At 40.9% G+C, this 22,267-nt stretch overlaps 1 protein-coding gene across 3 annotated transcripts in view; it reads right to left on the bottom strand.

Moving 5' to 3' along the window:
* pnpla7a (patatin-like phospholipase domain containing 7a) overlaps positions 1-22,267 on the bottom strand; it is a 63,491-nt gene that overhangs the window by 38,364 nt on the left and 2,860 nt on the right. For all 3 annotated transcript variants that reach the window (XM_088320208.1, XM_088320207.1, XM_088320209.1), the window contains exons 4-16: positions 21,039-21,126; positions 20,870-20,952; positions 20,695-20,801; positions 17,798-17,938; positions 15,617-15,776; positions 8,237-8,317; positions 6,599-6,727; positions 6,289-6,369; positions 4,030-4,159; positions 3,882-3,953; positions 3,737-3,810; positions 2,192-2,347; positions 2,008-2,085 (exon numbers count right to left, since the gene is read on the bottom strand). In XM_088320208.1, the coding sequence (XP_088176334.1) occupies positions 2,008-2,085; positions 2,192-2,347; positions 3,737-3,810; positions 3,882-3,953; positions 4,030-4,159; positions 6,289-6,369; positions 6,599-6,727; positions 8,237-8,317; positions 15,617-15,776; positions 17,798-17,938; positions 20,695-20,801; positions 20,870-20,952; positions 21,039-21,126 (1,380 nt within the window). The remainder of the gene's footprint in view (positions 1-2,007; positions 2,086-2,191; positions 2,348-3,736; positions 3,811-3,881; positions 3,954-4,029; positions 4,160-6,288; positions 6,370-6,598; positions 6,728-8,236; positions 8,318-15,616; positions 15,777-17,797; positions 17,939-20,694; positions 20,802-20,869; positions 20,953-21,038; positions 21,127-22,267) is intronic.

Here is a 22,267-nt window from a genome sequence, read left to right as displayed (position 1 = left end):
TAACTGGACAAGAAAGCTGGTATTAATTCCCGAGAGCGAAAACCAAAAAAATGAGTAAGCTGGACACACCCGGAGCGGCTTAAAGGGCCAATAGCCAGAGTTGGTCAGAGCTAAGTATAAGTGGCTTACTAGCTGTGAAAAGCAAGTGACACTGAAGGACAAAGCAAGCTCCATTTACACAGAGCAGCTAAAAATAACATTAATAGCGAGCCTGCAGCTAAAAGGCCAGAGAAGGAAACAGTCATAAAAAAAGCGGAAGATGCCGGAATCTTGGGACTCTGCAAAGGTACTTTGGATGACTAGTTGTGAAAGGAGAGACGTAGCAGGTGCAACTTAAAAAACACAATAGCAGCTAGTGCCAAGCCAAAGCTGGCATCCAAGTACCGTATTTTCCGCACTATAAGGCGCACCCAAAAGCCTTTATTTTTTTCAAAAGCTGACCATGCGCCTTATAATACAGTGCGCCTTATTTATGGATCAATATTAAATCGCAAAGTTTTCCAACTAACTTGCACCCGCCGACTAGATTTTCCCCCGAACGAAGTAGTACGCGGTGTATGCTGGGATTTATTTACCGGCGTTTCATTGGCTAACCAATGTGTCAATCATCATTTGAATCGATCACTATTAGCTTAAGTTATTTGGATGTCAAGGGGCGGATCCTTTTTATCATTTACAGGCTGGCATTGGCTTAAACGGCAAAACAAAGCCTGCAATTGGCCGGCTATATAGCACGTGGCTGACGGCATAGAGAAAGCATTTTTTTCTATTCTGTATTTGTAAATATTTTATTCTCCTGGATTTACTACCCTCACGGATATAAGAGGACATTGGCTGCACATTATTATGAACACAACGACTTCGGTGAGCTACTCCGGGTTTTATATTGTCCCTGTATCTTGTTTCAGACTGAACTCGATGTTTCTGTGATAACCGGTGCAGATAATGGATGGAATGGAGTGTCTATTTTTAAATTAAACTCAATTCCAAGTGTTTATTGTCATATGCACAATAAAGTTGCGAGCGAAAAAGAAAATAGAAACTAAGGATTGGTTGGAATTTCTTGAATCCCAAGACTTTAACCTTTCGAATGATGGAACGATGCATTTGAGTGACATCGTACGGACACCGCATCCGCACGTGTTCTCGACACGTATTTGCGTCTTTGCAAGCTTTGGGAATGTTAAGGGGGTAATAAGTTTGACTGAACTATCTGACTGTTTTGTCGACATTCCCATTGTAGCGCCTTATTATCCGGTGCGTCTTATGTATGTCAAAAATAGGACCAAAAACTATTTTCTCGGGGTGCGCCCTATAACCCGGTGCGCCTTATAGTGCGGAAAATACGGTAGCTAAGATGTCTGGCTAGAGAAGGAAACCGTGGGGAAAAAAGTCAAAGAAGCCTGAATGACGGGACTTGGCGACCAACACATGCAGGGCTCAGCTTTGGAAAGTAGGTAGCCGTTGAGTGCTAAAAGCACAACAGGGACCACTTACTTTTGAAAAAAGGTCCCTCGAGCTTACGTAGAAGTAAAATGGCGGGCAATCATTTTATTTTTTTGGTCAGTGCATCTCAAGTTGTGTAATATAATTAAGAATGTCTAATGAAATGAAATGAAATGATCTGCATTTATATAGCGCTTTTCAAGTCAATGACTTCCCAAAGCGCTTTACATTGCGCTTCACATTTCCCAATAGCGGCCGTGATCTGTGCAGCCATGTAAGGCGCTAACCTGCTTATTGGGGGTATTGGGGGTTCAGTGTCTTACCCAAGGACACTTTGGCATGTAACACGGACAAGCCGGGATTCGAACTGGGATCCCTTAATCCTAAAACGATCGCTCTACCTCCTGAAGTACTGCCGGCCCTAATCTCACATGTCTTTAAAAATAATCATGTGTTAATTCCTATTGTTTAAATCACTAATGTTGTATTTAAATAAATGAATCTTTTTTACACCACTCGGGGGCGCTACATAATAAACATAGGGGCTTTGATGAAAGTTACCTGATCTCCTTGACGAGCCACCACCGATCCCGCTTTTACTTGGTGAAGGGTCACTCTACCTTCGAGGAGACTGGGATCCTGAAACAAATATAGGACATTCTCAACGACACAGTCCAATATATAATTTGTATTTGTTATAGATCTAAAAACATCAAAAAACAGGGTCAAACCATTAGCATCCCACCTGCAATTGGATGATCCCGAGGAAATCTTTTTTAGCGGCCTGAAACATGGTTCCACTCTTGCTAAGGTGGACAGAATCAGCCTGCCCCCCGCTGTCCGTGTAGTGGAACACCTCAGAGGGCGTATGCTGCATGGTCACGCTCTTCTTCTGGCTAGACTGAAAATGTGAGCACAAAGTATTTAAAAAATATTATAGAATGATACAGGATGATATTATAAAATCCCTGGGATAGAGCAACTCTTGCCTTCAGACATTTTCACCATCCCCACTTCAGAACAGAGGTAAGAGCTTAAGCCAAAGGCCGAGTCAGACCTGATATTCGGCCTGGGTTGGGCCTGAAATGTCAATCATTATGTTCGGGTCGGGCCGGGCATCTTTCTCGCTGACTTTTTAAAAATATTTTATAATAACGACCAAACCCAAACGATGTGTGGATACCTAACTTTCTTAAAGTGCCACGCTAGAAGGACGTACTGCCGCTGTGGTAAATGGCCCAATTTTTAACTCAAAATGACAGCAGCGTTAAAGTGTTCCCGTCAACTCCTTTAAAAAAATCAAACACTGAATAAAAATTATTGATTACTCTTTACAAAGAAATATACAAGATGTAAATATTTACACAATCTTGTTTAACTTACTCTGGAAGTGTGAATTTCCCTACGGGGATGAATAAAGTATCTATCTATCTATCAGGGTTTGTACACCTTTTTCATGGCCAAATTCAAGCCCTTTTTAAGGTCTTCCAAAGCTTATTTCCAAATTTTTCCAGTAAGTTTAAAGAAGAAATCTTGCGCCATTTTACATTTTATTGTGTCACATTTTCAGGGATTCTGTGTTCTTGTTTTACTCTTAATCTGTTCAGTGCAAAAAAAAACTAAAGTTGTTTTGCATTTTACATTTATTTTTTGGGGATCTGTAAATATTTAATTTATATTTCACGTGTTTTTCATGGATACTTTCTTTCACTTTAAACTGAATCAAAATACATAAATAATCTCTCTAGGCCCAATGCTAGGGGGCCATAACGCGTCCCATGACAACGCCATACAAACTAATGTGTGCTGCCGTTAATTACAAGGGAAGAAGAAATGCAATGGCAAAGTGAAGCCACCAGAGCAGGCATGTTAACCAGACTTGTTTTATTTTTCATAATTTAATGCATGGTCTATCGAGACAGAGTGACAAGAAATACAGCAATAATTTCAAGCATTTACAGAAATATAACCTTAAATCCAAGCACTTTTCAAACCTTGAAAATTGTATTAAAATTGAAGCGTTTTTAAGAATTTCAAGCACCTGTACGAATCCTATTGATTTCATTACAAAATACATCCTTTAATTTGTAATCATAAATCACCTCTCCTCCTTTCGTGTCCACAAAAAGAAAAAATGAAATTTCATGTTTGGTTCGGGTTCGGTCTCACAAATTAAGTTAATTAGTCTGGCTCGGGCAGGGTCGGGCTGGATTTTTTCTGCTGTTTTTAGCTTTTGCTTCAGAACGGATTAAGATGTTTACCGTACTATAATCGGAAAAAATGCACTTACTTTCTGAGTAGCAGGGCTAGGTGGAGTCTCGTCTATGTTGACACGAGCCCGAGCGTATGCCATGCTCATATCACCTGAAAGACATAATCAGGTGGGTTGATATCAGCGCGACCTCACTTAATAAATGAGTGAGTGAGAAGTCAACCTGCGCCATCGGCGGGCATCGAGATGGATCGCTGCTTCCTGTAGCTGTTTGAAGGACTGTCCTTAACGCCATCTGCCCCCAACCAAATAATAAATAAAAAAAACGTAGCATTGCGTCATGCTCAATACTAGCAAAGAAAAAAAAAGACCTGTTTCAACGGGACTCTCTGTAGTTGACGCAGCAAACTCCTCTTGGAAATGCAAACGGCGACTCGTCTTGCCGGAGATGGCCTCACCCGCGACGCTGCTCACGTAGGACAAAGGCACAGCGTGGCTCTCCTGTCAATTTGAAATCAGTCAGTGTCACATATTCTGCAGCATTTTAAAGATTAAGGGAAAACGAACGGGACACATCATCATCTTATCTCATCTCATTAGCCGTACCGCTTATCCTCATTAGGGTCGCGGGGGGCTGGAGCCCATCCCAGCCATCTCCAGGCAGTGGGCAGGGGACACCCTGAACTGGTTGCCAGCCAATCACAGGGCACACAGGGACAGACAACTCATTCGCTCATTCACACCTAGGGACAATTTGGACCGGCCAATTCACCAGAAATGCATGTTTTTGGAATGTGGGAGGAAACCGGAGTGCCCGCAGGAAACCCACGCAAGCACGGGGAGAACATACAAACTCCGCACAGGAAGTCTGGAGCTGGATTTGAATCCACGACAGGTTCCCATGACATGAACTGTGCCGCACAAGCGCTAACCACTGCGCTGCCGTGCTGCCACGGGACACATCCATATCAAACGTAAAATAGGGTCCGACCCAGGCCCTCAGGTATTAACTCATTCAGTGCCATAAACGTATTAATACGTTTTCAGAAGAATTGTCTCCGAGTACTAAAAAGTAAAAATGTGTTTTTTTAGTTTTATTCATAAGAATTATGATAAAGGTTTTGGCGCTGCTGGTCAGTAAGTATCAAGCCTGTTGGAGTGATTTCGATTTGATAAATTACCACTAGATGGCAGAAATGGCTTTGATCAGATCTTTGTCTGACGTCAAGGAGCACCCCAATTCCTCATGCTGCTTCCTCTATCCAGCGATTGAGATGTCCGAGATGAGCAAAATGAGCACCAACTTCAAGTTTAAACCAATATTTATAAAATAGTATCAAATTTATTTCAGTTAGAATTACCCGATGCAGTTCCAAGCATCAGCATTTGTACATTTATTTTTATTTATTATAGCTACTGATGAGTACAGCTAAGCCAATGCCACTGAATAAGAATAACATTTTTTTTAGCCAAAGCATGTGTGGCATTCACTATTGGAGCACTTTCCTAATGTTTAAAAGAGACGTAGTTAACGTAATGAACAGAACAATTATCATATGCACTTTTTGCAATATCTATACGTCATAACAATCGATTGTCATTCAAATTATTACGGCAGCACAGCAGCGCAGTGGTTAGCATGTGTGCGGCAAAGTTCTGAGATCGTGAGATCGAACCTTCCTGTGTGGAGTTTGTATGTTCTCGCCGTGCTTGTGGGGGTTTCCTCCGGGCACTCCGGTTTCCTCCCACATTTCAAAAACATGCTTGTCAGGTTAATTGGCCGGTCCAAATTGTCCCTAGGTGTGAATGAGCGAGTGAGTTGTCTGTCCCTGTGTGCCCTGCGACTGGCTGGCAACCAGTTCAGGGTGTCCCCTCCCCACTGCCTGAAGACGGCTGGGATGGGCTCCAGCAACCACGCGACCCTATTGAGGATAAGCGGTGCGGATAATGGATGGATGGATAGAATTATTACCAAAAAAAAAACAAATAATTGATCGATTGGGTTGTATCAACACTAATTTATGAGTCACGTATACCGAAGCTGTAAATTGTTATTGAAACCAATATTGTAAAGAAACACATAGAAGTAACTAGATTTTATGGGGTTTATTTCTAAATATAGCATGCAGTAAAAATAAAAATAAAAAAAACAGTATTAGTAGAGGAAAAATAGTTATAATGCATCCCCTAATTTTGGGCAATTTTGAATCATCTCTTGAATAAATCTGGATGATTATTTAACCAACACCCGCTAGTGTGACACACCCCTCCGACTTTATATTCTTCAGCTGTGATTCATATTTTTAACAGCACACCCAATGCAATATATTTGAAAGCCTTTAGCGACCGGTCACCAAAGGCCCTTCAAGCGCTCACTTCCGAAAGATATTCCCGCTCGTAAATTCTCCAGCGGAGGGGTTACGGTGGTTTATTCGTTTTGACCGGTATGAAGGACAGTGTTATGACGCCGTGCTTAATGTTGTGTGAAATTAGCTTGCATGTGCAGACAGAAGGTTTATGTCACATTCCCTCGACGGGCGAGGATGGGTTTCTTCCCGGCAGATGCTAATGTCAGGGATCTTTGCATGGGCTCACACAAATAAACACATGCTAATCATCCTCGGTCCTACCGGATTGAAGAGCTCAGTCGTGAGGCCCAGGTAGTTGTGCAACGCCAAGAAGGTAACCCTTTGCAAGCGTACCATGATTATCTGAAACACACAGCGGGTATAAGTCAATATTAGTACTATTTTTATATTATAACATTATCTTCTCTGTTCCTTTATCTTCTTGCTCATACCTCACTATGAATGTGTAAAACTGGAGTGTCATGCCCAATTTCGTTGTCACAATATGTTAGCCCATTTGTAACAATGACAATAAAGGTATATTCTATTCTATTCTATTCTATTTTTCTTTCTCATAACCGTAACAAATTACCTGAATGACGCGGACAAGCGTCTCGGGGTATTTCTTGAACACGGACTCGAAGGCAGTCGCAGGTAAACGTAAGATGGTGGAGCGTGTGGCCGCACGAGCAGATACGGTCTTGTAAGGAGCTGGGAAACCCTGAAAAGAAAAAACAGAAAAACAATTGTTTTTTGTTTTTTTCATGAAAATATTTCAATGTCTAGCCAGTGCATTACCATGATTTTGATTCACATTGACGATTTAAAGAAGGAGAAAAAAAAAAAAAAATTGCCTGCAGATAACTTTCATTCAAGTATTATTTTTAAAATATTAGTTCTTATGAAGGAAGCACGGCAGCGCAGTGGTTAGCGCGTGTGCAGCACAGTTCTGAGGTCATGGGATCAAGCCTTGGAGTTTGCATGTTCTCTCCGTGCTTATGTGGGTTTCCTCCGGGAACTCCAATTTCCCCCCACATTCCAAAAACATGCATGTAAGGTTAATTAGCCGGTCCAAATTGTCCCTAGGTGTGAATAAGCGAGTGAGTTGTCTGTCTCTGTGTGAACTGGGACTGGCTGGCAACCAGTTGAGGGTGTCCCCTGCCCACTGCCCGAGGATTGCTCCAGCACCCCCGTGACCCTACTGAGGATAAGCGGTGCAGAAAATGGATGGATGGATAGTTCTTATGTCTATAACAATATCCCAAAAAAAATTAATGAGTTATTTTTTCTGATACAGCGTATTGCAGTTATTGAATTTCTTATTTAAAAAAAGAGTCTTATTTTATCTAAAAAAAAATTAATTAGAGCTAGCCTATTTATTTTCTAAATTATGTTAGAAAAACAAATACATTTAAATAAAAAGGAATCAATTCTAAGATATATATTATTATTTCAAAAACATTATAAAACAGGTAAATTCTATCATTTAAAATAAATTAAAATTTAAATACTTTTGAATATCACTAAAGAAAAATGTGACATAAAAGTTGTGTATTAATGATTAAAAAATGTAATTTATTTCAGTTTAATTCTATTGTAATTCATTAAATGACTGGAAAATTCCAAATCAATAAATTTGATAATACAAACATTACTAATGTATATTTAAAAATGTGTAATTTATTTAAAATTCCTTAAAATATTACATCTTAATTCATAAAATGATTATGAAAGGAATAATACTTTGAAAGGAGCAAAAGTATATGCAGATGGGACACTTTAAGTGCTGTGATCTTGGACGGATGCTATTTTTTTTTTTAATGTATTTTAAAATTTTAGGTACTGTCACAAGCAATTATATCTTCAATTGAGAATCACTGGTGTGTAGGTATTACGTTTGGAAGTGAAAACAAAAAAAACACACAAGCTAAATAATAACATATCAATTTAGGGAGAAAGCTAAAACACCAAAATTGCATTAAAACTCCATTCCTTGAATAAATGAACATACTGAACATCTAATTAGAAATATATTATTCATACCCATCCCTTATACCTAATATAATCTTCTAATATAGAATAATAAGAAAAGACATTTTAAAAAGGAAATTAAATTATTCTAATATTCATGAACAGAATCTGGGAAATGGACATCAATGAACCCACTGACTCTCAGGAGAGAGCAGACGCAGGCAAATAAGGGGAGTGACTCGGAAATCAAGTCGCTCACCGTGATGATGTCCAGAATACTAAGCAAGCTGTGCACGCTGTCGCCGGGAAGAACATCCTTCACCGCCACTTCTGTGCCGTCCTACAAAAGCCCCAAAAACACAAAAGAATTTTCAGTCAACTTTTCTGTGCTATGGAAAATATACAGAACTTCTGCCGTTGCGACTATCAACTATTTTAAAAGTCGACTAATCACCGACTGTTGAAACGTTTAGTCAAATAATCAGATATTGCGTTTTTCTTAAAATGAGCATGAACTTTATTATGTAGCAAAGAGGTACCGTATTTTCCGCACTATAAGGCGCACATAAAATCTGATTTTTTTTTTAAAAGCTAAATATGCGCCTTATAATCCGGTGCGCCTTATATATGGATCAATATTGAATTGCAAGGTCTCCCAACTAATAGAAGCAGCCACCGACTCCATTTTTCGCGTAGAAGAAGAAGTCCGCTGTGCATACTGGGAAATATTAAACGATTCTTTTATTTGTGCGTTTGTATAAAGACCCTGAAATGGCTCCTATTAAGAGACACGCTTACAACGCAGAGTTTAAACTCAAGGCGATCAGTCACGCAGTAGAACACGGAAATAGAGCAGCAGCGAGAGAGTTCAACATTAATGAATCGATGGTGCGGAAGTGGAGGAAGCATGAGGATAAGCTGCGCCAAGTAAAGAAGATTAAGCAAAGTTTCCCTGGAATAAAGTGAGATGGCCACAGTTAGAGGACACACTTGAACAGTCGGTTGTTGAACAAAGAGCAGCAAGTAGAAGTGTCAGTACAATAACTATTCGAATGAAGGCAACAGCGCTGGCACGGGAACTTAACATTAAAGAATTCAGAGGTGGTCCTACTTGGTGTGTGTTTACGTTTTACTTTTTACAGTTATTATGTTATTGCTTTATTGTTATTGTTTTGCACTTGTTGTTTTTGCACATTACGAGTGTCACTATATTGCGATTGCACTAACGTTTAATTTACCATAACAGTATCAGACGTTTTTTTGCGTGTTGACTAAATGGAGGAAAAGTCAAATGTTATACCTTGCTGTTGTTCAAAGATGTTAAAGATGTGTCACGAAAATGCTTTACCTCGGAGAAAATAATAAAACAGCTGTTTATTCATTTTGGGAGTGAATGGAGTTGTGGAAAGCTTGTTTGTTATCTATTAATAAAGTTTGACTGACCTATCTGACTGTTTTGTTGACATTCCCTTAAGCGCGGCACCATCTAATGGTTGCATAACGTACTACATCCTCTACTGTAGCCAAGTCAAGTCAAGTCCCATTTATTTATATAGCCCTTAATCACAAAAATGTCTCAAAGGACTGCACAGGATTACAATTACCAAATTGCACAATTACCTGATCTTAAACCAGCATGCACTTATAGCGCCTTATAATGCGGTGCGCCTTATGTATGGAAAAAGTTTTAAAATATCATTCATTGAAGGTGCGCCTTATAACACGGTGCGCCTTATAGTGCGGAAAATACGGTACATTGAAAAATATATTTTAATAAACATACTCAAGATTCATACCAAATTTTTTTATAAATGGAAAACCAATGACGCACTACGCTCAGGCAGTCGAGACATAAATACATAAATCAGGCATCAAAGTGAATCTGGGCTTTAAAAAGTGACAGGGGTGTGGCGAAAATACCGCATTAATGTCTGTCTCCATTCTCTAACATTCATCTTTGGCACAGTGAATGAAAATAGCGGGATAATGAGATAAAATCTAATGCTCGTTACACAATAATAAATACATTTTTCGCCTCCTAGTGGTACAAAAAACATTAATTCAATTAAAAAAATACAATATTGAATTGTATACAAGGAAAATATATATAAACTTATTAATTTTTATAAAAATCATGGGTAGAAATTTGTATCTCAGGGTGCCACCGTGTTTGTCTGGCATCTTGCCTCTTCGCTGTGCTCTGTGGCACTCGTTTTTGTTCCCATTAGACAATCCAGTACCATCTAGTGGTCCAATATTACACACTGGTTCTTTAAAGATGGAGATGTTGGATCGACATGTGAAAGAGTTGATGGAAAAAAAAAATGTCTCCTCTAAAGCACAGGTGTCAAACAGGCGGCCCACGGGCAAGATCGGGCCCGCAAAGGGATTGAACCCGGCCTGCGAGAAAACTCTGAGAAGCGCAAGATAAAAACAAGCTGCAGGTTGAAATATGTCAACTTGATGTTGTCAGAGCCAGGTGCCTCTCACAAAGACACTGTACTTGTATTTATTTTTCTCTCTCTTTCTTTTCCACCCCTTTTCTCCCACTCTGTCTCTCTCTTTCATTCTCTGTGTCTCTCTTTTTCTCTTCCTTTGTTGCTCTTTGTCTCTTTCTCTCTCGAGTCTTTTAACCTCTTTTTCTCTAACTTCCTTTTTTCCTTTTCTCTCTTTCTCTCTTCATACACTTCGCGCTTTCTTTTCTCTTTTCTCTCCTTCTGTCTTTCTATTTCTCTTTGGATTTCTTTCTTCCTCTCCCTCTCTTTTCCCCCTCTCTCACGACTTTTTATCTTTCGTTTCTCACGCTCTCTCCCCCTCTCTCTTTTTCTTTATTTGTCCCGCCCTCTCTCCTTTTCCCTCCCTCTTTTTCTTATTTATTCCTCTCTTTTTCTTTCTCTTTAATCTACTCCGGCCCCCGACAGAATGTTCGTTCTATCGTGTGGCCCCCGAGTTAAAATGAGTTTGACACCCCTGCTCTAAAGCAATAAAATTCCAATTAGATATAACTTTCTAGGGTGGCATTAGCTCAGGAGGTAGAGCGCTCATCTTGGGATCAAGAGGTCTCAGGTTTGATTCCGTGTTATATGTCGAAGTGTCCTTGGGCAAGACAATGAATCCCTAATGCAGGTAGCACGTAGTTGCCTTGCATGGCTGATGCTGCTTTTGGTTAGTCTGTGTGTAAAAGGGAAAAAGAGTGAAGCACATTGTAAAGCGCTTTGGGAGGTCTTCATTGACTTGAAAAGTGCTATATAAATGCAGACCAAAGACCATTTACATTTACTCCTGCCCACACGAACAACACTGATTTATCTCCAAACACACCACCTCAAATGCCCGATTCACTCTGGGAAATCTCACAATCTCCACCTCAAAACGTTTTTTCATCAAATCTACACAATTCACTTGGGTCACACTTTTAGATTTCAACACGGTGAATTCCTCCTAATAGTGAAATATTTTCATGCCTGATAAATAAACCTCTGTCCATTTTTAGGGAAACGCATATAAATAATAAAATCAAAAACAAAATGTTTCCGCTGCAAGCCCATAAGAGGCACATTTGCAGCAGTAAAAAGGAAATTAAACAATAATGATGTCCAATTTGTGAAGTGCATTCAGCGGTCAACCACAAAGTCTGTAACAAAAGGTCTTGAGGATCCCCAACAGTTTCTAAATCAAACGCTTTTAGCAACTGACATTTGTCATTTTTAACGTCTTAAAAACTGTCGTTTGTTCTTGGGATTGCATGCATTTAATTTCAAATACGTTTTTCAGGCTCAGTCTATTATTACAGTCAAGCTGTCTTTTATAGCAAAAATTTGCATATAAAATGTGCAACAAATGTTATCAAAACCGTCTTGGGTTTGAACACCCTTTACATGGCCAAATTCAAGCACTTTTTAAAGACTTTTAAAGACAATTTTCAAACATCTCCAGTACCATTAAAAAGGAAATTCTGTGTGAATAGTGTATTTTTCAGGGCCAAAAATACGATTGTATGCGATTTACATGTGTGATGTTTAATTTTGCGTGTGCATTTCTCAAGATATAGGATTCTTTGATCTTAGGGAAATTGCGAGTAAATATTTATATGGATCTTAACAATATGTGTGAAAATATTCTTAGACTAATCTCTCCCCATAAAGGTGTTGGGTAAAAACAACAGTAATATGGAGGTTACATTTTAAGATGCAGGAAGTTCTTCCAATTATATACTGGAAAACACTACCTTAGTTTTTTTTGCATTGCTGATAATAAATGTTCACAATAGGTAGTCCTTGCACCAATACATATTTCATAGTTCCCTGTTTAGATGTAACCTGCACCGTCTCATAAGAGGCGATGATGCTTCATAAAACGATGCCATACACACAAATGCCAGCTGTCGCCAATAATGACAGAAGAAGAAATGCAATGGCGAAGCAGTGTCTATGACATTTTTAAACAGACTTGTTGAGAAACATGGCAACAATAGCAATCATTTATGAGCACTTCACCTAAAAATTCAAGCACTTTTCAAACCTTGAAAACACAACATTGAAAGTCCAGTATTTTCAAGGATTCCAAGCACCAGTACGAACCCGGTCGAAGCTTACTGAGGCGAGTAAGACTCTTTAGTTTAACTGTCCGACCTGCTATTTGAATACTTTCTTCGCAAACTTTGCAAGTAGTCTTTTAAATGGCCGTATCCAGGATAAATGCTCCAAAACTCAAGAAGTTTTGGGACACGTAGTTGATGCACTGTTTTAAATATGGTGAAATGAAGTCTGAGCCCTTTAGTGATACCTGCGTTGTTCCGCAGGGTTCAGTACTTGGCCTCCTTCTTTTCAGCATTTACATGCTTCCTTTAGGTGATATTATCCGCAAGGTAAATATAAGTTTCCATTGCTACGCAGATGACACTCAACTATATCTTCTGATGGAGGAATCTGACACATTAAACTGTGGAAATACAAAATGTACAAAGTGCTGCAGCGAGGCTTTCAACCAAGACAAGAAAGTTTGATCACATGACCCCGATTTTAGCTAACCTGCATTGATTTTAAGGTTCTGTTGGTATTATACAAAATCATTCATGGACTTGCTCCTTCATATCTTTCAGATTTAATTTCCCCCTATGTTCCAGTCTGGAGCCTTCGCTCTGAAAACGCTGGTCTACTAGTGATCCCAAGAGCCAAGAAGAGATCCGCAGGTTCGAGAGCGTTCTCCATTCGGGCCCCGGTGCTGTGGAATGCTCTTCCCCCTGAGATTCGATCTGCAAACTCTGTGGAAATGTTTAAATCTAAGCTTAAAACACACTTCTATTCTATAGCATACGTTTCCTCAATACAACCAACACCAGGGATATGTGGAAAGGCATTCAGGCCATCACCAAATACAAGCCAACCACCGCCCCAGTGCAGGACACTAGCATGGACTTTCTGAATGACCTCAACAAATTCTTTGGAAGGTTCGAGGCACAAAACGGCACCCCTGCAGCGAAAGCGGTTCCAAATCAGGACGAAAGAGCACTCCACCTGGACTCAACTGACGTGAGAAAGACCCTGAGAGGGGTCAACACAAGGAAGGCTCCAGGCCCGGACAACATTCCGGGGCGGATACTTAGGGAGTGCGCCGATCAGCTGGCTTGTGTACTAACAGACATTTTCAACACCTCGCTAGACCAAGCCAAAGTACCATCATGCTTCAAAATTGCCAACATCATCCCTGTGCCAAAGAAACCCCAGATCTTATCATTCAACGATTACCGGCCCGTTGCACTGACTCCTATCATAATGAAGTGCTTTGAGAGACTGGTTAAAGGGCACATCACCTCCAGTCTCCCCTCCTCATTCGACCCCTTTCAGTTTGCCTACCGGACAAACCGCTCCACCAGGGATGCCATCTCCTCTGCGCTTCACCTGAGCCTGACACACCTAGAGGAGAAGAACACCCATGTGCGGATGCTGTTCCTGGACTTCAGTTCAGCATTCAACACCATCATCCCACAACATCTGGTAGACAAAATGAGACTCCTGGGTTTCAACGCCCCCCTGCGGAACTGGCTGCTGGACTTCCTCAGTGACAGACCCCAATCAGTGCGGATAGGTCAGAACATCTCAGATGTCATCTACCTCAGCACGGGCTCCCCCCAAGGCTGTGTCCTGAGCCCCTTCCTGTTCACCTTGATGACACACGACTGCGTCCCTAGGTCCGCCACAAACCACATCGTGAAGTATGCTGACGACACAACAGTGGTGGGCCTCATCAGGGACAACAACGACCTGGCCTACAGAGAGGAGGTGGAGCATTTGGTGGGCTGGTGCAGGGACAACAGCCTGGTCCTGAATGTTGACAAAACTAAAGAGATCATTGTCGACTTTAGGAAAAACCAGCCCAACCATGCCCCACTTTGCATCAACAACAAGGCTGTGGAGGTTGTCAGCAGTATCAAGTTCCTAGGGGTGCACATTACAAACAAACTCACCTGGTCCGTGAACACTGCATCACTGGTTAAGAGGGCACAGCAGCGCCTGTACTTCCTGCGGAGGATGAGGAGAGCCCACCTGCCCCCACCCTCCCTCATCACATTCTACAGGGGCACCATAGAGAGTATCCTTACCAGCTGTATCTCTGTGTGGTGTGGAGGCTGCAGCGCTACCGACTGGGGTAGTGTGAGGAGGGTAACGAGGACAGCAGAGAAAATAATCGGGACTACACTTCCCTCCATTCAGGACATTGGCCAGAAGCGCTGCCTATCCCATGCTAAGAACATTATCGGGGACCCCTCTCACCCCCATCATGGACTGTTCACTCTGCTAGCCTCTGGGAAGAGGTACTGCAGTGTGCGGTGCAGGACCACCAGGTTCCGCAGTAGTCTAGTCCCCCTGGCCATTAGACTGTTAAACGGTCAATCTAACATATAGTTAACCTAAATCTAAAAGGCTGCTAATCTGACTTTTTGCACTACTGGCAGTTCTTTATAGCTTGCCACTCCTTGCACATTTGCTCTCTGCACTATTGTACTTACAGCGTTATTGTTACAGTGTTAATGTTACTGTTTACCTGACTTGTTAACCTGACTGCCCATTTTGCACATCCGGTTAGCTACTCCTCTTGCACTATCGGCACTATGGTAAAATACTATACGTAGCCATAATACAATACAACTTTTACTTATATCTGTACATTCAAGGAAACTGTGCGGGTCAGATGTATCGACATTTCGTTCTGTATACACGTGTACTAGAATGACAATAAAGTAGATCTGAATCTGAATCTGAATGAATAACCTATATTTTATGTTGATAATATGTGTATTATTTGCCCTCATGTAGGTTTTAGATGAGGGGATGGTGTCATAATAGTCTGTAGTTTGCAATAGTCTTTGATCTGTGCAGCCCTTTGAGACTCTTTGTGATTAAGGGCTTTACAAATAAACATGACTTGACTTATTGACTCCATATTTGTACATATGATGTTAGCGCACGAGACAGAGATGCTTTTCCGCAAGCGAGACTCATCAAAGATAATATTCGCATAGTGATGCTTCCCTCTGTTCGAAAAACGTGTCAGGGGACAATAATCGACAATGAATTTCATTGTCGCGTATTACCATTATCGATTTTTGTCGACTAATCGTTGCTGCCCTACAACCTACGTTCTCAAAGATGCAGAGCTCGAGTCGTCCGTCCTGGACAACGTAGATGCTGTCGTCGTTGTCTCCAGGCTTGAAAAGACACTCGCCCACTTGCAGCTCAACAAAGACCATGTGGCGGCAAAGCTCCAGGAAGAGGGGCTTGTCAAAGTGACCCAACACCCTTAAAATAAAAACAGAACACAGACTTCAAAATGGTTTCAAAATGATTTGGGCGCTCCATAATTTTCCCCTATGATTTAGGATCTAGGATCTAGTATCAGTATTGTCACACGCCGCTGTCCGTCAATGCCGAGGTGCGGCTCATCTCTAAAGGCAGGTTGACGCTTTACAACAGAAAACAACGGCAAACAGCTGGTCAAGGTGCTGTATCCGAGTCAGAATAGTAGGCTTGTCCTGCTACTGGTAACCATGGAAACCAGTACTGTTTCATGTGTAGGAGCAAAACCCTACCCAAAAAAAAACAGCCTGGAGAGGGATGGGCTGTACTTGCCAAAGACACACCACAGGGAAGTGGTTCCTCGACGACCCTGGCAGTTAAGGGACCGGTGAGTCGTGAGAGTTGTGCAAATCCTTAATGGTACATCCATTATCTGCGCTGCTTATCTTCATATATTATTATTATTCATATATTATATTAATATATCAAATACTAAAAATATTGGAACCCCCCAAAAAGTTTTTTTGTGTAAATATTTTCTTTTATACATATATATTTTTAAAAAAAAAAAAAACAAGTCAGATTCATTGACACAGAATGACATTCATAAGTGCAGTATCTCATCTTACTCCCTCCCTCCTTGTCCTCAATTGTACAACAAAAAGATCAATTTAAATAATTATCTTCAGCAATTAACTTCAAAGAGGTTGCGCGTTTCCAAAATTCCAAAAGCAAGTAAGGGTGCTACGCCCTGCTTAAACATTTCCTGAACCAAGAACTAAAAATTAATTACCGAGGAATAGAGGTCAAATCGGGCCCAAGAAATCCAGCCCGGCCCGGCCCACTCGTATTGAAACCAGACCCGAAACCTGATTAATAACCTTGATTTGAGGTTCCTCGACCCGGAGTAAACCCAATGATTTACTTTGGCGCCGTGCGTACTTCAGCATTGAAGTACGTGCTTCAGCTGAAGTACGCAGCTTCGGGTTTACATCGGGCCGAGTGCCTCAAATTATCTGGGCACTTTTAAGTGTAGCGCCAAAATGAAACTGAACGAAATGGCATCGAAAATAAAATCGTATTCCGCAGATAACAAGTCAAATATTTGGCCGAAAAGAAAGAATAAAGTTTGTAAAAGCTATTGGCGAGCAGCGGAAATTACGTCTGTAGTAGAAGTAAAAAGTAGCCATCAAAATAACTATCACTTGCCCGGCCCGACTTAATGATTAACATTTTATTCCCGAACCCGGCCCAAAGTGCAAGTATGGGCTCAGGCTTAAGGTCTTACCCCTACTGGGGATTATCAGTGTGACTCAGAAGCATTAGCGACCCTTAGGGCCCCGAGACCATGAGGGGGCCCCCAAGACCAGTTAACTTTTACTGTATATAATGAAATGCCAGAAAGCATTCTGCCATACTGAATCACCATGAGGTATACTGGGAGCACTACAGCGGACAGGAAAAACAAACAGAGTAATCAACGCAGCCCAAAATATCATCAGCTGCTCTCTACCCAGTCTTTTAGACATTGCCGGCTTGCGGTACCGTAGCAGAGACGTTAACATTATAAGAGACAATTCCCACCAGGCCACCACCTCTTTGACATGTTGCCTCCTGGTAGTTGCTATAGTTCCTTTAAAACAAGGACAAACAGGCTCAGAGACAGTATCCCTAAATACACGCATAAAACTGTAAAACCATATCTTGCAACAATTTTAGATTTTTTTTTCTTTTGTTGTTGCTGAATGAAATTGTAATAATGCATCTATCTATCCATCTCTATCTATCTATATATTATATATATATTCATGCTTACAGTGAAGAAAATAAGTATTTGTGATATCTGGATTTTTTCTTTTTAGTTTATCTCTCTCACAGTGGACATGCACCTATATATGCCCAATGAAGGCTTGTTAACGTGGGGTGACTTGTTAACGAGGTCACTTTCTTAAATTGTAGAAGTTCCAAACGGTATTGCAACGAATCAGTTCCAAAACCTCCTGTATCAAATGACTCAGACCTACCTGACATTCTTCAGCATGTATAGAACCTCAGAAGGCAAATTGGAACTCTGCACGTCAAACTCGGTCAGATCGGCCTCCAGCAGAGAAGGGGGCGGTTCTTTAGGCTGCAAGGTAGGCGGATCCTTCCGTATACGAAGAATTCTATTGAAAAAAAAAAGTTCACTCAGCCAAGTAAACCACATGTTTTTTTTTTCTTTAGAAGCAATTTTTGTTGTCCAAAAAAACAGAATTACAAACATTAAATGAGTTACTTTACAGCAGTAGTTCTCAACTGGTGTGACCCAAAATTCCATATTAATGACATGCTGCAGTCACATTATTATGGAGAGAAAAAAGGAAATGAAACGAACAAAATCACAGTAAAATGAGATGTGGTTCCTCCTGAACACGATCGGGACGACACCAATTTACAGAACTGGAACAAGCGATTGAGCAGGACATTATCGCCATCCACGGTTAAAGAGTGCATTTGACCCTCAGTTATTTTTTTATCTTAGCATTATTTTTCCAAGGCAAAAGCCCGCGATCCACTTTTGGGTCCCGACCCACCAGTTGAGAAACAGTGCTTTAGAGGTTAAAAGAATCTCGACAAATGTTCTCACCTTCCGTTGCGTGCTTTGAACAAATCTGTTTTTTTTTTCCTCTTATTAATACCCAACCATTTTGGGGAAAATTTTAAATTAGGTGACCGGTAGAGACCGTAAATTAACAGTATGTTTTAGCTAGCTGTGATATGTTCTTAAATGTTAAAAATTGGACATTTTCTACTTCTTTGTAGTCATGACTAACTGTGAATTTGAAATTCTACAACGGCAGTCACAGTACCTGAATGCATCATGGGGAAAAGAAGAAAAACACCATACAGGGTTCGTACACCCTTTTCGTGGCCAAATTCAAGCGCTTTTTAAGCACTTTCAAAGCCAATTTTCCAAAGTATTCAGTATCATTAAAAGAGGAAATTTGGTGTGAATCATGTATTTTGCAGAGCCAAAAATATATCTGCAATCCTTCGTGTGGATTTATTAAGACAAATAATTTTTAGATCTTGAGTAAATCACAAATATATTTGTTGATCTAAACAATACTGGTGTAAATATTTTGAGATCTCTCATATAGGTGTTGGGTAGAAATGACAGTAACGTGTAACTTAAATTCTCAGTTGCAGGAAGTTCTTCCCGTTACAATTTATTATTGGAAGACACTATCTTAAATTTGTTGGCATTTCCCATAATAAACATCCATAATTGAGGCACTAATAATCATTTCAGTGCTCAGTTTAGGTGTGGCTTTAACCGACCTGTAAGGGAAAATGACCCTTCAAAAGAATATGTCATACAAACTAATACCAGCTGCCATCGATCACGGTAGAATATGAAATGCAACGGCAAAGCCACCAGAGAGCAGTGTTGGCGTCATTTTTAAGCAGACTTGTTGAGAAACATGGCAACAGTTTCAGGCATTCACAAGCACTTTAACAAAACCTCTGTTCAATCCTTGAAAACACAACATTAAAATTCAAGCATTTTCAAAGATTCAAGCTCCTGTATGAACCCTGATTACAGTTTGCAAGAGAAAATTGAAGGTGAAGTTTTCCAATTGACATGTTTTCATCAAAGGCGCTGCCGCCAGCGGCAGCCTTTCCAGCAGCTCCGTGTTATTTCGCTCTTTTTGTGATTTATTGTTTTAATTGTCTGCTTCTATCTTTGGTGTTTTTCGTCCCGTTTGACAAATACACTTTGGATTACTTTCTATCATATCGTTATGGGTTTTAACACACAAAAATGCGTTTTTTCAAAGAATCAACTCTTTGCCCTGAAGAATTCTCGTGCCGGCGTGACGAGGGGCCCCTATCGTGGCTGCAGAGCCGGAGCTAAGGTGAAGACTAAGTGGCTAGCGGCGTTATAAGCCTTCGGTACCGTCCGTAATCATGGTAAATGTGAACTCTCTACCAAATAAGATCGACGAACTGGCTGTGCTGGTGAAAAACATCAACACGTACAGGAAGTGCAGTTTGCTGTGTTGTACGGAAACGTGGCTGACGTCTAGCATCCCGGACGCTAACGTGGAGCTACCCGGCTTCAGCGCTGTTAGGGCAGACAGACACAAAAGCATGCGGGAAACGGAAAGGAGGCGGACTCGCTATCTACGTGAACACGAGGTGGTGTAACCCTGGGCACAAAGATATCCATCTGCTGCAGGGACGTCGAACTTTTGGCCTAGTGGGTGACGTCATCCACTCCGCTGTGGCTAAACTACAACACAGCACCCCGAGGCCATCCTGTTAATCTGTTAATAAACAACACAAGGATACTGCTGGAAGTGTAAATTTCCCTACGGGGATGAATAAAGTATCTATCTATCTTCTCAAATTGATCATCTTAAAGGCCCTTCAGAGATCTCTTTCCTTTTAAGAAAAGTTGTATTTTTTTTGTATTTTCTGGACTCTCACCCTATGTGGAGAGTCACTCTTATGAAGATTTCTGAACAGAAAGTTACTTTTACTGGCCATGTCCAGGGCAGCAGTAGCTCAGGAGGTAGAGCGCTCGTCTCGAATCCCGGCTCGTCCGTGTTACAAGTCGAAGTGTCCTTGGGTAGGACACTGAACCCCTAATACCCCCAATAAGCAGGTTAACGCCTTACATGGCTGCAAGGCCGCTATTGGGAAATGTGGAGCACATTGTAAAGCGCTTTGGGAAGTCATTGACTTGAAAAGCGCTATATATATGCAGATCATATCATTTTATTTCCTTTCTTTCACCTCAAGTTTCTGAACAAGATATCTTTCATCCCTCTTGTCGGATATCATGCATGGCACTAGTGGCCTAACCGTCTTTTTTTCAGTGCATCTAATCCGAGACCATGCATCATAGCTCAAAACACACGAATGGCACACGTACTTGCGGGCGATGCTTAGAACTTTGGTTCTCTTGCGCACTCGCTGCGGTTGCTTCGTGACTGAGGTAGATGAGGACGTTGATGGAGGAATTGAGGACAAAGTTTGGACCTGTGAAAGAAATCATTGATTTGAAAAAAAAATCTGAACGTAAGGAATGAGAGAGAAACAAAGACTACCTTGCGCATTATTTTCCGACCGTAGAAGAGCACTTTGTCTCGTTTTCTGAAGCGGTAATGAGGTACGCCGGGCTGACGCTCACCTGAGCAGAGATTCCACAGCAAAATTCTTAGGGGAGAATTCTTCATGACTCGCCTTGGACGGTATTGAAATGGAAATTGGACTCACGAGCAAGCTTGAACCTTCGATAGAAGAAGAGCACCACAATGCCGATCGTGGTGACGGCGATGGCAGCACCGATCAGGACACCCGTGAGCTAAAAAAGCAGCGAGAGCAACAATTCCAAACAACTTTGTTTGATTATTTGAGTTATAAAGCAAATTGGGTTCTGAATAAAACAATAATTCTACAGTAACCACCAGAGGGCGCAATTGATAACCATTTCAACCAGTGTGTTGAAAAAAATGCACCATTGCTGCTAAGAGTTTTCATAAAACTCTATTGATTTAAATGATGAGCAAAAACATATGTAAAATCCCAAGAAGATGCTCTTAGGTTTAGACATTTTCAATTATATGACACAAGTTAAGATGTCCTTTGTAAAAACTGACAGGTTCTGCCGCCATCTTACTACTACGGAAGCCATAATGACCATTTTGCATATCTTGTCCAGGTGGTGTTTCATAGCACGTAAGAGCCACGTAGCTTTCACGGCCAGGCCCTGCATGTGATGGTCGCCAATACTTTGACTCAGGCACCTGGAACTTTTTCCCACTGTTTCTTTCTCTAGCCACTCATGTTTGCCACTGGGCCGCAGGCCATGGCTCGCTGTAAGCCACTAATTTTATTATTTGCTTCTCCTTCACCGTCACACGCCTTTCAGAGCTGGTCATTCATGCTAATGTTGCAGAGTTCCATGATCCAGGCATCTTCCATTTTTTTGACTGATTTGTTCTCTAGCCACTTATGTTATCCGCTTGGCTGCCGGCTTCAGCTTGCCGCTATCCACTGTGGTTATTGTTGCACGTGTAAACAAAGCATGTTTTGTTTTTCAGTGTCACTCTCCTTGCGCGGCAGGTCCTGTATTTGATAGCTTCTCTTGCTAGCTTCTAGAACAGGAGTCTCTGACCTTTTCAAGTTGAAAGCTACTTATTAGCGCAAAGGGCACACAGTTTTATATGCATTTCTAAAAAAACAACTTATCTTGCACTACTTTCTATGTTGTTATTACCTGCTTAATTATTGGAAGTGGAACGAGAAAGAGAAAGAAGACAAAAACATTGAAATAGAGTAGAGAAAGAAAGCAAGAGAGAAAGAGGAAAAGAGGAATACAGAGAAAATAGAAAAAGAGAAAGCGACAGAAAGAAAAGGGAGCAAAATAAATTTAAAAAAAGAAATAAAAAAATAAAGAGATAGAGATGTATAAAAGGCAAGGAGAAAGAGAGAGAGGGTAAGAA

Source organism: Urocampus carinirostris, chromosome 16 (genome assembly GCF_059441175.1).
Source record: "Urocampus carinirostris isolate Australia breed hairy pipefish chromosome 16, RoL_Ucar_1.0, whole genome shotgun sequence".
NCBI classification, from domain to species: domain Eukaryota; kingdom Metazoa; phylum Chordata; class Actinopteri; order Syngnathiformes; family Syngnathidae; genus Urocampus; species Urocampus carinirostris.
This window is presented reverse-complemented; position numbering and strand designations above follow the sequence as displayed.